The 13,174-nt window shown below is 57.3% G+C and overlaps 5 protein-coding genes across 5 annotated transcripts; all 5 read right to left on the minus strand.

The window, feature by feature from the left end:
• Positions 1-1,275: 1,275 nt before the first annotated feature.
• On the minus strand, positions 1,276-3,080 carry B0T26DRAFT_655964 (glycoside hydrolase family 47 protein; the record flags this gene model as incomplete). The annotated part of the gene is made up of 2 exons (XM_060438675.1): positions 1,276-1,395; positions 1,461-3,080. The coding sequence occupies 2 exons, from the start codon at positions 3,078-3,080 to the stop codon at positions 1,276-1,278; spliced, it is 1,740 nt and encodes a 579-aa protein (XP_060291354.1).
• A 2,597-nt stretch (positions 3,081-5,677) lies between these two features.
• B0T26DRAFT_597546 (ankyrin repeat-containing domain protein) lies at positions 5,678-6,222 on the minus strand (the record flags this gene model as incomplete). The annotated part of the gene is made up of 2 exons (XM_060435650.1): positions 5,678-5,964; positions 6,150-6,222. Coding segments are annotated over 2 exons (360 nt in total), but the record flags the coding sequence as incomplete, so codon positions are not given.
• Positions 6,223-6,790: 568 nt separating this feature from the next.
• B0T26DRAFT_446339 (uncharacterized protein) lies at positions 6,791-8,212 on the minus strand. Its single transcript, XM_060435072.1, has 5 exons — positions 8,136-8,212; positions 7,429-8,038; positions 7,261-7,371; positions 6,876-7,138; positions 6,791-6,795 (listed from the first exon to the last, which is right to left on the minus strand). The coding sequence occupies exons 2-4, from the start codon at positions 7,924-7,926 to the stop codon at positions 7,010-7,012; spliced, it is 738 nt and encodes a 245-aa protein (XP_060291356.1). The 5' UTR covers positions 7,927-8,038; positions 8,136-8,212; the 3' UTR covers positions 6,791-6,795; positions 6,876-7,009.
• B0T26DRAFT_446349 (uncharacterized protein) lies at positions 7,841-9,541 on the minus strand. Its single transcript, XM_060435073.1, has 4 exons — positions 9,077-9,541; positions 8,495-9,021; positions 8,136-8,431; positions 7,841-8,038 (listed from the first exon to the last, which is right to left on the minus strand). The coding sequence occupies exons 1-4, from the start codon at positions 9,224-9,226 to the stop codon at positions 8,016-8,018; spliced, it is 996 nt and encodes a 331-aa protein (XP_060291357.1). The 5' UTR covers positions 9,227-9,541; the 3' UTR covers positions 7,841-8,015.
• Positions 9,542-9,856: 315 nt separating this feature from the next.
• B0T26DRAFT_743600 (uncharacterized protein) lies at positions 9,857-12,924 on the minus strand (the record flags this gene model as incomplete). Its single annotated transcript, XM_060444280.1, has 5 exons — positions 9,857-10,708; positions 10,775-10,900; positions 10,957-11,167; positions 11,223-11,457; positions 12,906-12,924. 5 exons carry the CDS (start codon positions 12,922-12,924, stop codon positions 9,857-9,859), a joined length of 1,443 nt encoding a protein of 480 aa, XP_060291358.1.
• Between the last annotated feature and the right edge of the window lie 250 nt (positions 12,925-13,174).

The following is a 13,174-nucleotide window of genomic DNA, read 5'->3' on the forward strand; positions in this document are numbered from 1 at the left end:
CAACATGATGCATAGTACGTGCCTCGAAGGAGAAGTGGAAGAAGGATAGATTTATCCAAAGCTAGTGGTGCCTACGCTATGTAGGCTAATGCACGAGCCACCTTCCTTACTTATAAGCATAAAACTTACGTTCTTGACTCCGATTGACTTGTTGGTCAACCGTTATGCACAAATGGAAGGAGAAGCTGCGCGTACTGTCGTTTATCACAGCCTATCGCATGTCAAGGCAGCGACAGGCAGCCACGCAACTGCCCAACGGTTCGCATAAGATTTAGCTGCAACTAGACCGGTCATACTTTCTTCTCTGGAACAGCCAACAGACCAACCAATTCGCGGATGAAGTTCAGAGCGCCGTGACAAACTATTCCATCCACCTGCCCTCGGACATTAGAAATCACGAACTGACGACAAGCAAAAGCGAGCACATAAAGTTGTATATTATCCGTGATTATATCGGCAGTGGACCGGCCGTGACTTCATTGTGGTGGTCCACCACCAACCTCCCCTTGGAATAATCAACTGGGGGGGCCATGCAACGGAGTATGGTGCTACATGTCGTGCAGAGCAGGTTTGTTTGTCTCAGCTCAAGCCGTCCGTCCCGCTAATGATGATCATCAACTGTCACCAAGCAGTGTTACTCGCCGTGCAATCAAGCGCTGTCGCCTTCCAAGTCGCCGATGTTGGACGGACGTGACCCGCCCCCTGATCTGGAGTTAAGGGGTTTTCGCTCCCTCGGCCTTTCATTCGTTCCATCTCCCCCCTCTCCCAACTACCCCCTTTCACCTATTGGAATCCAATTTCTCACGATATTGGGCTGGGAAAACGTTGAAAAAACCAAGAGATAATGGCGAATCAACTTATCCTAGTCATTCTTGCTTCCTTTTTGGCCCAGCAGCGGGCGGCTGCCGAGGTCTACCTCAACAGCCTCGCAAAGGGCGCGTACGGTCTGCCCGACGAATGCATTGGAGTGCTGAATCAGGCCGCCAACTGCGACCAATCCCTTGTTAACCCTAACAAGGTTGGGGCATTCTACCGGGAAGATATCCTGAGCGCTTTGTGCACACCCACTTGTCGAGACTCGCATTCATCATACCTTGCCCGCATCTGATCGGCTTGCGGTAGCTGCCGATACGACGGCACTGATGGTGCAAGCTACCTCGCGGGCTACGATGTCGAGCTCCTCGTCGAAAGGATCGGCGTGGTGCGTTGCGCTACAGACAAGCCAGCGGGCGAGTGGCAAGTCCACAAGGGCGGCGGGAATCTAGACGATGCGTCTTACGTTGGCCGGCGGAGTGGATGTGCCTCAGTGTTGAGGACGTATTCATCCAGGCTGATAGTGTCGGGAGGCGAGAAAATCAAGTAAAAGTACTTAAGCGTCTCGGAGAACCAGAAGCTCTGCATCTCACCAGTTAGTAGTCACTTCATAAAAACACATATAAATAACAGGAGGTAACCCTCACCTCCATGGAATCCGTCTTGGTCGTCTCGCCGCTCGCCGTCACGTCGGCAATGGCCGAAAAACCCAGCGGCGTGTGCGTCGCCCTGACAACCGCCTCGAACATGCGCCACGCAACGTCGCGCAAGTCCGCCTTGCCCGTCATGCGATACAGCAGAAACACGCTCTCGATGGCCTCGGGCCGCAGCAAGTACCTGGGATCGCGAGCCCCGGCGAAGCCACGGCTCAGCTTCTTATCGCCGTCCTTGTCCCAGCGCGCGTCGTCCCACGCGCACGGCCCGTCGCGCCACGAGCCGGCGCAGGGCACGAGCCTGAACAGCTCGGGCATGACGCCCGTCGGGAACGCGCCGTACGCCCACGCGCACCCGCGCGCCAGGGCCTCGCCGATGGCCACGTGCTCCGGGACGTCGAACAGTTTGCCGCCGAGCGCGAACATGCCCCCCGCGAAGCACGACAGGTGCTGCCCGTCGGGCGCCAGGTCCGCGTGGCCCCCAACGTGCACGTACGCGTCGCCTGCGAACAAGACGGCAGCCCGGTCGGGCTCGTCTGCCGGCAGCATGGGCCGGAAGAGTAGCTCGTCGGCGGCGACCGCCACAGCGGCGCGGTGCATCTTTTCGAATTTAGGATCGCGCCCTCCCAGCAAGGCCGCCATCTTCGGCAGGTACTCGTACATGGAGTCGGCCAGCGCGCCGAGCGTGAAGCCAGGCTCTTCGTCGACCTTCTCGTCGCGGAAGTTGATCAGCTTGGGCCACATGCCCGGCAGTTTGGATTTGCTCTGGGTTCTGTCGAGGAATTCGGCCACGCGGCTCACGGCGTCGTAGAACTTAGACTCGCCCGTCAGCTGGGCCAGGCGGGTGAACTCGAGGGCGAGGGAGCAGGGGCCGGCGGCGGGGTCGTTGGAGCCGGCCTCCTGGAGGCCCTTTTTGGCTCTGTCAAAGTCGAACCAGAACCCCGGCAGCCGGTTCGGCGTGTCGAAGGCCATGTACAGCATGTTCCCCAGCTCTATGGCTTTGGCCAGCAGCGCGGGCTCGCCGCTCAGGTCGTACGCGCCCAGCAGGCCGCCGAGGTGCCGGATGGTGGTCTCGAACAAGTTGAGGCTCGTGGCCGTCGTGTTGGCCCAGTCCAGCTGGGCGGCGGCAGCGGCGGCGGCGCGGAAGTCGTCGTCGAGGCCCATGATCCAGAGCGTGTCGAGCGAGTCGACTAGGGTGGCCGCCAGCCCCCCGAAGGTCGTCTTGCCCTCGCCCGTCACCGGGGCTAGCTCATCCCGCAGCCACGCACGCTCTTTGTAGCTGCGCCAGCTCCGCACAAAGGCGGCCCGGACTGCGTCCTGGCGGCTCTTGGTCGTGGCGTCGTGCACGTAGCCGGAGAAGTCGTGCTGGACGCGGTGCAGCCGAGTCGGGGGGCCGGTGGGCAGTTGGTGGGCCGTCGATACGGGGTGCGTCTGGGGGACCGAGGTCCAGTCAAAGGTGCTGGGCCGGAAACGGACTCGGTGGTCGGTCGGCGGTGGCGTCTGCTGTCCGGACGGGAACGGCACCTGCGGTCCACGAGGGCGAATGAGGAACACGACGAGCAAGGCGATGCCGGCGACCAGGGCGAGCCGTGATATTCGACGATCAACCGCCATTTTACGGATGGCTATGAGGATGGTTGGGATTCATTGTGCACCAAAGTTTTGGGAAAGAGGCCAGGTCCGCGTCGACAGGAGAAGGAGAAGTCGAGGTAGCAAGAGTCGGCCATCCCATGCCTGTCATGCCTGTAATAAGCTGCGGCACGACGGTGGAGTTGCGGGGCCAAAGACCGAGCTTGGGGGGCACAACTCGAAGTATGAACTAGCGGATACGAAGTAGTTAGGGGGTCATGGCTATCAGATTTGCGTGAGAGTTGGATAACAGCTTGTTAGTGCACAAACTGCGGCCCCCGAGATGTGTTTAGGAAATCTCACCTACTATGCTACCTGTCAGCAAAGCAAATGCAACCCTTGCCGCCTCAGCCTACAGGAGGAAAATTGTGGACCTGACTGCCCTGACTGCCCTGATTTGTGAGAAGCTAAGCCCTAAACAACAGCCAACGAGTGCACTGCCAAATAGTTACAACAAGGTCTGTGGACGCACAACCAGTTCAACTTTTCCCAAGGTTATAGAGTAGTTAACCAGAGCGGCCTCCACGCGACCTCCACCAACCCAACTCCCACTCCCCGGGGCACGCAGGCGGCCACCCATTCGTTCATTGACTACCAGTGTTCTGTTCCGGAACCGGCTGCTCTTGCTGGACAAAGATGATCTCGGCGAGAGCGTGAAAAGGCTGCTCGCTCGCGCTCTCAGAAAGCCACTGCTCCATGGCCGGCGACAGGTTGCCTTTGTCGATGTTGCGGGCGTATGGGTTGTTGTCGTCGACGCGAGGGACGGCGACAGTGAAGTCTGAACACATGGCGGGTTAGTACATGACTTGAGGAGAACTGGAATATGTGTTTTGGCTTTCCTTGCCGGTAGCTGCGCCGCTAGCAGTATTGGTGTTCATTTTGGCTTTAGTGAGGCGGTAAATGTCTAGAGAGGGTAAGGGGGTAAAGGGGGGTGGGGAGAGATCGGTAGAGAGTTGGTTGGTAAAGGATGAAGCGGTGTGATGCTTGTTCTGGGCTGGGTTTTAAGAGGATTGATTTGGATTATGAGAGGCAGGTTGGCGAAGTGGATTTTAGTGAAATGATGTTGTCGAGGTTGGCCTGGTAAGAGACAGATGATCAGGAATCGAGGTGGCTCTGATACTCTTTAAAATAAAAATCGTGCACTCTTAATACTATTAATTGTTAGTTCCCCCAGAGCCCTGACAGGCTCTGGTCACAATGCAAAAGTTGCGCTGCAAAATGCGTGGAAAATGCACGGGGCAAAACTTTTGCTGCAATAGAGGTGATAATTCAAAAGCTTCTCAACAATAAATGTATTTCATGAAAAAGGCTTCTTCCTACAAAAGTTGTGTATCTTCTAGCAATTTGTCACCAATTGCTTTTGCAAGGATTAATTTGCCGGCAATCCAAAGCCAATGTAACCCGGTCTGATTTCTAGCTACACTGAATATTCGTTCTGTACTTTGAAAAACAAAGACTCTGAATCTTCGATATTTTGGACAGGTTGAGTACTAAGAGCCCACAATCTCGGGCACCAGGCGCTTGAATCAAAAGATTTCCGTGTTTGGGGAATGAGTTGATCGAGTGTTAGAGTTGTAGGTAATCAAGCAGCTGGTCCATGACGAGTGTCAGTCTCGAAGTCCTCGCAGGAGATACCTCTCCGGTGTCGATTGTCTTAGCTTTAATGTCCATGAACATGATGTTGCAACTACTGTCGTAGTGAATTTCAGTTGAAATATCACAAGGCAGCATTGATATCACTTTCGGGAGCTGTGTTGGGAGATCTTTCTTGCGCAACTAGTTCTGAAACGTACACGTTGGAACTAGTTTAAGCAACCCAGTAAACAAATGCGTGGAAGGAAACAGGCTGATACTCGGTAGTATTTATGAAACTGCAGAAAGCGCTTGAGCGGTACGCGAAATGAGGAAATATAATCTAAAAGGAAAAGAGTGAGACGCGGTTGGTGTAGTTCGACCACGAAAAGAAGGCTTCCCACGAAAAGAAGGCTTCCCACGTCATCGAATCGAAATAAACTCGCAGTCACGATCAACCTCCAATTACCGCAGAGGCACCGTTCTCCAGTAGGAATTCGACAATGGCATCGTGTCCACCCTGCGAAGCAAGCCATAGCGGCGACACCTTGACCTCGTCCTCTTCGCGGTCTGTCTTACAGTCAACCTCGGAGCCGTACTTGACCAGCAGCTTGACCATGTTGAGATGGCCGTTCTGCGCTGCCTGGTGGATTGGCTGCCTCCCGCTCGACGAGCGCCCGGTAGCCGTAAGCCTGTTTTGGAGCAGCATTTCGGCTATCTTGACATGTCCCTGCTGCGCGGCTATCCATAGGGGCGTGCCCCCCTTTTGCTCCCCAAGGTTAATGTCCGCGCCCTTAGCAACCAAGAGGTTGGCCATGTCTTCACTGCCCTGCCGTGCGGTCGGCATGAGCGGCGGCCAGCCGTCCTCCTCGACCGCGTTCACGTTGGCGCCGGACGCGAGGAGAGCGGTGGCCACATCAACATGGCCGTTCTGCGTTCTGCGCAGCCTGGTGCACGGGAGAGCGAGACTACTTGATGATGTGCGAGTTAAGATTTGCCTGTCGGGCCAACAGGATGTTGACAATGTCGATAAAGCCCTGCTGACTGGCTAACCACAAAGGTGTCGCGCCGTCACTCTCACCAGCGTCAAGGTCGGCACCATGGTCACGAAGGAGCCCGACAACCTTCAGGTGGCCGTTCTGCACAGCTTGATGGATGGGTCGACGCCGGCTGCCGAATCTGGGCTTGTTCACATCAGCGCCGTGACTGATCAGCAGCCCCACGGCTTCTCCATGGCCGTCCTGACAGGCAACCCAAAGGGCGGAGGCGTCGTCCTCCTCGCCTTGGTCAATAATAGCTCTAGCCTCGATGACGGTGGAAAGGTGGTTTCCCTGCGCGGCTTGGTGGATGGGCCGGCGATAGTGCTCGCATTGACGTCGATGCTCGGCTCAGGGGAGCGGAGGAATCGAGCAACCTCCTCAAACCCTCCGCTGCAGGTCAACAAGAAGGGTGTGGCGCCCTTGGAGTCTGGCTCATTGGGACGGGCGCCAGCGGCGAGGAGAAAACGGACACACTCAAGGTGACCACCCTGGGCGGCTTGGTGGATGGCATGTCTCCCGTTGTTCGACGCCGCCGCCGCCGCAGCAGCAGACAAGGGCCCAGTCACTTACACTGATACTCATCTTACACTAATACTCATCTTACACTAATACTCATCTTCTCGACGAGGAGTCAGGGGCACGGAGGATGATAACGATGGAGCACCTGCTGTGCGCAAAGAACGATATCCGGCCAGCCACTTCTAAGGAGGGGTTGGTAGCCATTCGGGATTTTCACAGCAAATTTAGGAACATAGCCAAGCTAAATTAAATTCAGGGGTTACGAGTTTCTCACGTTGTGTTCTTCTGATGAAGGGGTGTTTGAATTGTATTTTTTCCTTTTTTTTCCTTCCCTCTTTCTCTGTAGGTACATTATTTGGACATGTTATAGGCACTTACCGTTTGAGATTCCCTTTATAGATAGTCAAAACCTTCTTCATAGATAGTCAAACCTTTCATAGATAGTCAAACCCTCTTTATAGATAGTGAAACATCTTGTGTCCTGGCAAAACATGAAACCGCAGTAAAGCTATGGCAGTGGCTACAAAAGGAAGCCAATTCAATCCCGCCCGCTGTAGTTTTCGACAAGGCTGTCATGACGTGGCAATCAACGTCAACATCAACGTCAACATCATCAACATCAACATCAACCTCATACCGGAACATTTACCTCCTCCAAGTGCGCAACATCAGCGGCCTTGTCCCTGCCCCTGGACGTGTACCGACCAAAGAGTTGGATTCTTGCCCAGATCCCGGCGCCGCCATCTTTCTCCCTGCTATCACTCCGTTTCTGCGGACGATCAGCTAGGCGAACATGCGCAGCAGTTGCCGTGCTGCCACCACCACTACTACCACTGAACGCCTTCTGCTGCAGGCCGTCGAGCAGCGCGGCAATACGGTCGAGGTTCCAAGTCGCGGCGTACGTGGCGAGCGCGAGAACGGGCATGGTGGCGGCAAACGCGGCGATGCTAAACGTCTGGTCGCTGATACTCCAGAGGGACTAGACGGGCTAATCAGTACGCAAACAAGCCCTGGGAATGTTGCAGCCAGCTTACCGTGCAGAACGACAGCGGGAGAAAAAAGATGCTGATCAGCGTCAGCAGCTTGATGTTCTCGCCGAGCTTGGTCGATGTGCGGCTTTCCATGACGGCGCTGGCGTTGAAGAGCTGCGCAATCAACAGTCAGCAGCCCTCCACGACGATGAATGGTTAAGATAAACTCACCCCGTCGCGTAGCGCAACCGCCTCCTCCCGCCGCTGCACAAACCGCGCGCGCAGCGCCTCTAGCCTAGCTAGCATGGCCTCGTGCCTCGCCAGACGGCGCCGCGCATCATCTCCACCCTCCGCCCCGTCACCGCCCTGCAGCGAGTCGCGGAACAGCGCCAGGAACCTCTCGGCCTGGCGGATGTTGTCAGCCACGCTGGCCTCGACCTCTTTGAGGAACTCGATGGCCCAGAAGTAGCGCCGCGACCGCGACAGCGTCCAGTCGTCGGTCAGCAGCGTGTCGTGGCGGTCCGGGTCGAGCAGCGCCTTCTTCTCGCCGAGCAGCCCGTCAAAGTACGCCGCCAGCTCGTCCCAGCGGCCGACTACAGCGCCCACACACTCGTGCACCGTGTCGGCGACTTCGTCGGCCATGGCGCGCGTCCGCCCGCCTTGCGCCAGGTCGCCGCCCGTCTCGTAGTAGTGCGGGTACGGGAACCCGTGCGGTCGCAGTATGATCATGGTCCAGAAGATGGCGCGCGTCTTGGGACCTGGCAGGTCCGCGCTGGGTACTGCGATGATCTGCGACAGCGTCAGTGATTAGCGTGACATCAGCGATGAGGTGGAATATATGCTGCAACACACGGTCAGCGCGCTCTCGCGGACTCGGGGCCGCTTGCCACCACCACTGCCGCCGCTATAAGTGTGATGCCCATCGCTATGCAGCTCACCGTGGGGCCACAGCTCAACCATGTTTTCAGATGAGTGCGCGCCGAGCATCTCGTAGAAGGTGACGTGGAACAGCAGGCCGCCCTTGGTGAGCAGCTCGGCGTGGTGGGCAGCGGTGGCGCGGCGGCAGCGCAGGTGGCAGCGCACGGCGCCCCAGATCATTCTGTTGAGCGGCCGCTGGAACGGGTCCTCCTCGGCCTCGGCCAGCAGCACCGGGCACAGGTCGTCGTCGCCCAGCTTGTCCGCGTCGACGTCGCTGCTGCTGCCAATGTCGAGCGTCGTCAGCCCTTGCATGTGGCTGCTGCGCGTTAGCTGGCGCGTCTTCGTCTGGGGTTCGTCTGGGGTAGAGTCGAAAACTCACATCACGCGGCGCCACGGCGCGATGAGCGGCGATATGCGCGGGGCGCTTTCTGTCTTGTCTTCCTCGCCACGGATTGCGGCCTCGGGGGCGTGGTCCAGCGCCGGCATCGGGGACATCTTGTCGGGGTGCCAGTAGCGGGACGTGCCCGAGTCGAACCAGTCCCAGACGTTGAGGCAGTCGCCGTTGGGGGCGCCTCTGGCCTGCGTGTTATGGAAGTGGGTGACAAAGTTGCGCACGCGCAGGGCCGTCGTGATGTCGGACGGCGGCGCCAGGAAGCACAGGCTGACGCGGTTGTCGTTAGGGATGCACCAAAAGTCGCCGACCACGGACGGCCAGTCGAACCGCGTGCTGGAGCCTTGCTGGGGTACCTGGATCGTCGGCCGGTGAGACGTGTGCGTGCCGTAGTGGGCGTTCCACCGCGGGAGGCTGTTGGCGTTGTAGCGCTGCACCGCTTCTTCGAGCAGCGGGCCGCGCCTTGCCTCGGCGGAAAAAGGAGGCAAGGCCCATTCGTTTGTTGGCGCTCGTTTCTGGTGGCGTCAGCTTCGCGCCGGTCTGGGCCTTTGACACACGCTTCGGACTCACCTGCGTGAACGAAGCATTTTTTCTAGGCTGCAGAATCCGATCGCCTTGTCCAGACAGTCGCTGGTTCAAGCCCTTGATCTCCAGCAGAATCGATGCCAACAGGTCCCTTGTCTCGATCGTGTCAATCGATTCCTCTGTGGTTGGCTTCATGCTGCAACTCTCTTGTTGTTGGCCACATCGGCGATGCGATGTTGCCCGCTGGTTTCTCCTGCAACGTCAATCAATGGCTGTAATTTCGCTGCTCGGACTCTGAGGTAGGAGCAGGAGGCCTGGAGGCTGCAGTGCTGCGCCTCATCCTACCCCAATACCACCCCAATACCACCCCTTGGGGTCCCCTCGCAGTCTGACCAGGCACGGAAGATGCCAGGCTCCCTGAGTAACCAAAAAGAACTAATAGTGCTTTCGATTCGCTGCTCAAAATATACATAAACGCAGCTTGGATAATACTCGGGGTCCGAGACAGCATCATACCACCAACATCTCGAAGACCTTTGCCACCGAATAACCAATGCTAATGCTAATCAAGTAGTAAAGAATTAAGTTAGGTGAAGCGGTCAGTTCCTGCCACAAAAACGATAGCCGAGGCTGAACAAAGAACTTCAACGCCCGAAGAGACGACATCAGCCCTTTCAGGAAGAAGAACGAAAACAAAACAATCAAAACAGCACTCGCCGTCCCGTTGTCGGCACGATGTGCAAACTCCTTCAGTTGGTCGACACCCTAAGCGGACCCCGCTAATTCGTCGGCACTCGCAGCAGATTCCGCTAATTCGTCGGTATCCTATTCAGACTTCTTCGGTAGCGGTCGGACGCTCTGCGGGTTGTGAAAGACGTCGTTGGGGTCCCACCGGGTCTTGATAGCCTCGAGGGCGGGCAAGTTGCTCATCCAGTACTCCTGCTGCCCGTTGGCGAGATATGGGTCGACGTAGCCTGGGTAGGTGCCGTGTAGCTCGTCGGCGGGCAGGTAGCTTAGCAGCTTCTGGTGGAAGTGGTCCAAGAAGGCCTTGGTCCTACTAGAGACCTTCAGCACGTTGATGGCGTACGACTGGTAGAAGAAGCTCTTGTCGCGGTGGGCGTAGGCGGTCGCGTTGGTGGCCACGTCGGCCACCTTGCCGCCCGACGCGTCGAATATGATGAACCACGCGAGGGTCCCCTTGGGCGCGCTGTCAACCCACTGGAATAGCTCCTTGGTCTGTGCCCGGGAGAGCAGGTCGCGGCGCGTGAAGCCGAGGCTCCGGGCGTAGAAGGGGTTGGGGATGTCGCCCAGCTTGAGTGCCTCCTTCTGCGCCGCCTTGTACAGGTGTCCGATCCACGTGTCCTCCCTAATGGCGATGCTATCGTTGCCGCTGGGCAGGCGGTCAAAGATGCCCGACTTCTTGAATTCGGCCTCGGTTCCGTACCATGTTGCCGACACGCGCGCCCCCAGCGGATGCAGCGTGAACTCGGTCCCCAGCCGGCGGTCGAGGTTTGGGTCGGCCACAAGATTCTGCCACCCGATGAAGAAGTCGACCATCTCGTCCAGGTGGCTATACTGGAAGTTGTAGATGTAGTCGACCACCTGCACCGGCTCTGGGTGTGTTTTCATGACAAACTTGGTGATAATGCCGAAGCTCGCTCCGGCTCCCCTGAGAGCCTGCACAAACGGCGTCAGTAATGGTTCTCGTGGCGTCGAATGATGGAAAGACGACCCAGTTCATACCCAGAAGAGATCCGAATTCTGCGTGTTGCTTGCGCGGAGGATCCTACCGTCCGCCGTGACGACTTCGACTTCTTCAACATGGTCGAGACACGATCCCCACATGCGCGACATGGGACCAAGGCCACCCTAGACTCTTGTCAGCCACTTGCGAAGCAAAGCCATAGATGCGCCATAGTGATTACAATAGTCGCATGGCCGCCGATGCCCACACCGGGGCAGATGCCATGGGCAAAGGCCCGCTTGTGGGGCGCCAGCTTCTCGTCAATGTCGCCCAGCTTCCCACCAGCCCCGATGTGCGCCTGCCACGAGCTCGCCGACGTGTTGACCCAGACGTCCTGGAAGTTGCGCAGGTCGACCGATATCGAGCCGTCCTGTCCCCCGAGGCCGTAGTTGCTGCAATGCTGTCAGTTAAAGTCGCCTTGCTGGTGTGGTTGTTCTCTGTTCTCACCCGTAAGAGTGACCCCCTGATTTTGCCTGCACCTTGACGCCTGCCTGGGCGGCGCATTTCACGACGGCCGATACTTCTGCGGCGGTTTTGGGCCGTACCACCGCGGTGGGCGTGAACAGGTAGGCGAGGTTGAGCGGGCGCAGCCACTGCGTGAAGTATTCCAGCGAGCTGTGGCCGTCGAAGTGGACGCAGTCGTTGCGGCCCGAGCAGACCTTGCTGAGACAGTCTTGGAGGGCTGGTGTGGCCGGCGCCACGGGTTGCTGCGAGGTTGCGGAGGGATGCACGAGGAAGTAATGTGAAACAGCTGCTGTCGAAATGATGCCCATGATGACCAAGCTTTTCAACCACGATTTCTTCCGTTCCATGGCCAGCTCGCGGACCAGCCGCGCCTCTCTCTCGCTTCCGATCCCGACTTTGTCCGGGTCGGTTGGCGCCATCTCTGTGTGCTGGGGTCGTCGGCTTGTCTAGCAATGCTTGTTGTTTGTGGTGGTCTGGTGTAGAGTTGCTGAGATGCGAGGTCCAAAGCACAGTCCAAGCCCTGGTTTTAATTTCCAAAACCAAGGTCTGGACGCTTCGGTGGCGGGTTCCTAGTTAGTTCCTTCCAAATTGGAAGGAGACGAGATGAGGAAAAAGCCACGATGGGGACCTTCAGGCCGAGACGTGTTTAAATGGAATCCTGCGCGTCAGTCGTGCTTGCCGCATGCGCCAGCTCATGCCGGACTTATGTGTGACGGCGGGTTTCGAACGGGATTTGCACCCCCGGTTGGGCCTGGGTGTCTGGCCAATTAGAGATGGTGGTTTTCTCGTTGCCAGCGATCAGCATGCGATGCAACGAATGTCTGTTGGGATCGCGCAGGCTGGAGTGCGGCCTAGCCTAGGCTTTCAGGCGATGGACCCTACAGGGCCACGTACTAGCTGCAGGTGACGCCTATCATGGCAGGCGCGAGGCAAAGCCATTAGAACCTCGTGGTGAGCTGATTATGCGGGACTACTGCACCTCCAGAGGCTTGCCACTTGGCAGGCTAAACTCCAAGTATTTACGCCAGCTTGCGCCCGGTCCCCCGCCATGTGCATTCCGAGCTTGCCAGAAAATGTCTCGCCGACGATGCAAATGTGCCCGAGATTTCAAGAGGCTAGCGCCTTGTGACTGTCGGAGTGCCACTTCATGCCATTGTGGACTGGGCGTCAGACACGGATGCGACGCTGCGCCGCCTCTCCCAGGCGCGATACATGGTCATGAGCCACAGAAGGAGCGGCTTGGATATTACGCAGCCTTTTTGACACAAATGGTCGTTACTCCACGTTTGTAGTCAAAGTTGAAAAGTGAGCTTGCCCGCTCTCGATTCCGGCATCAAGCCAGCTGACACTCGAATCTGCGGGCGCAAAATCTGTCCACAAGCTATTTAGCTCACGTTACACGTGCAGTTCACCTTGGCCAATCTATACGCGGATGGCGCGTGTGTGCAAACCCAAGTTCGACGACAATCGTCTTGCGATAGAACACTGCCCAGCCTGCCAACCAAACAGCGACTCGACTTTGCCCGAATCGACCGGCACTGCCAAGCCCTTTAATTTTTGAAGCCGCCTAGAAAGTTTGAAGCCCGAAAATCTCGAGGTCGCTCCCGAGCCTGGTGCATAGCCGCTCAGCCATCTCGCTCCAGCTCTTCTTGGGTGTCAAAAAACTCTTCGTCCAAATCGCCATCGCCAGATATCTCTGTTGTATCTGTTGTGGGTTGGGTTCGACGAGAATCTCTCGGCCATTCATCGAAAGGCCTTCATCCCCCAGACTCGCCAGCAAACGGTCAAACGCACGATGCAGCTCCGCCGTCGGTTTTCTTTCATCAAACCAGTATTCTAGCAATTCTTTACCGTGTTTAAGTTCGAGCCTTGCGTTAATGCCCCGTATCTTATGTGCGGTAAATATATCTATTGTCCCGCAGTCCGCCGTAGCG

The sequence above is a fragment of the Lasiosphaeria miniovina genome (genome assembly GCF_030549165.1).
Source record: "Lasiosphaeria miniovina strain SMH2392-1A chromosome Unknown B0T26scaffold_7, whole genome shotgun sequence".
NCBI classification, from domain to species: Eukaryota; Fungi; Ascomycota; class Sordariomycetes; order Sordariales; family Lasiosphaeriaceae; genus Lasiosphaeria; species Lasiosphaeria miniovina.

Excerpts from the sequence above, each read along its gene's own strand:
- B0T26DRAFT_446339 (XM_060435072.1), bottom strand. The coding sequence starts at position 7,926 with ATGATCATACTGCGACCGCACGGGTTCCCGTACCCGCACTACTACGAG. Across the intron at positions 7,372-7,428 it reads CGGTTGCGCTACGCGACGGG|CTCTTCAACGCCAGCGCCGT; the intron begins GTGAGTTTATCT and ends TTGATTGCGCAG. Across the intron at positions 7,139-7,260 it reads TCCCGCTGTCGTTCTGCACG|CGCTCGCCACGTACGCCGCG; the intron begins GTAAGCTGGCTG and ends TGCCCGTTCTCG.
- B0T26DRAFT_446349 (XM_060435073.1), bottom strand. The coding sequence starts at position 9,226 with ATGAAGCCAACCACAGAGGAATCGATTGACACGATCGAGACAAGGGAC. Across the intron at positions 9,022-9,076 it reads AAAATGCTTCGTTCACGCAG|AAACGAGCGCCAACAAACGA; the intron begins GTGAGTCCGAAG and ends TGACGCCACCAG. Across the intron at positions 8,039-8,135 it reads GGTTGAGCTGTGGCCCCACG|CATATATTCCACCTCATCGC; the intron begins GTGAGCTGCATA and ends CGTGTGTTGCAG.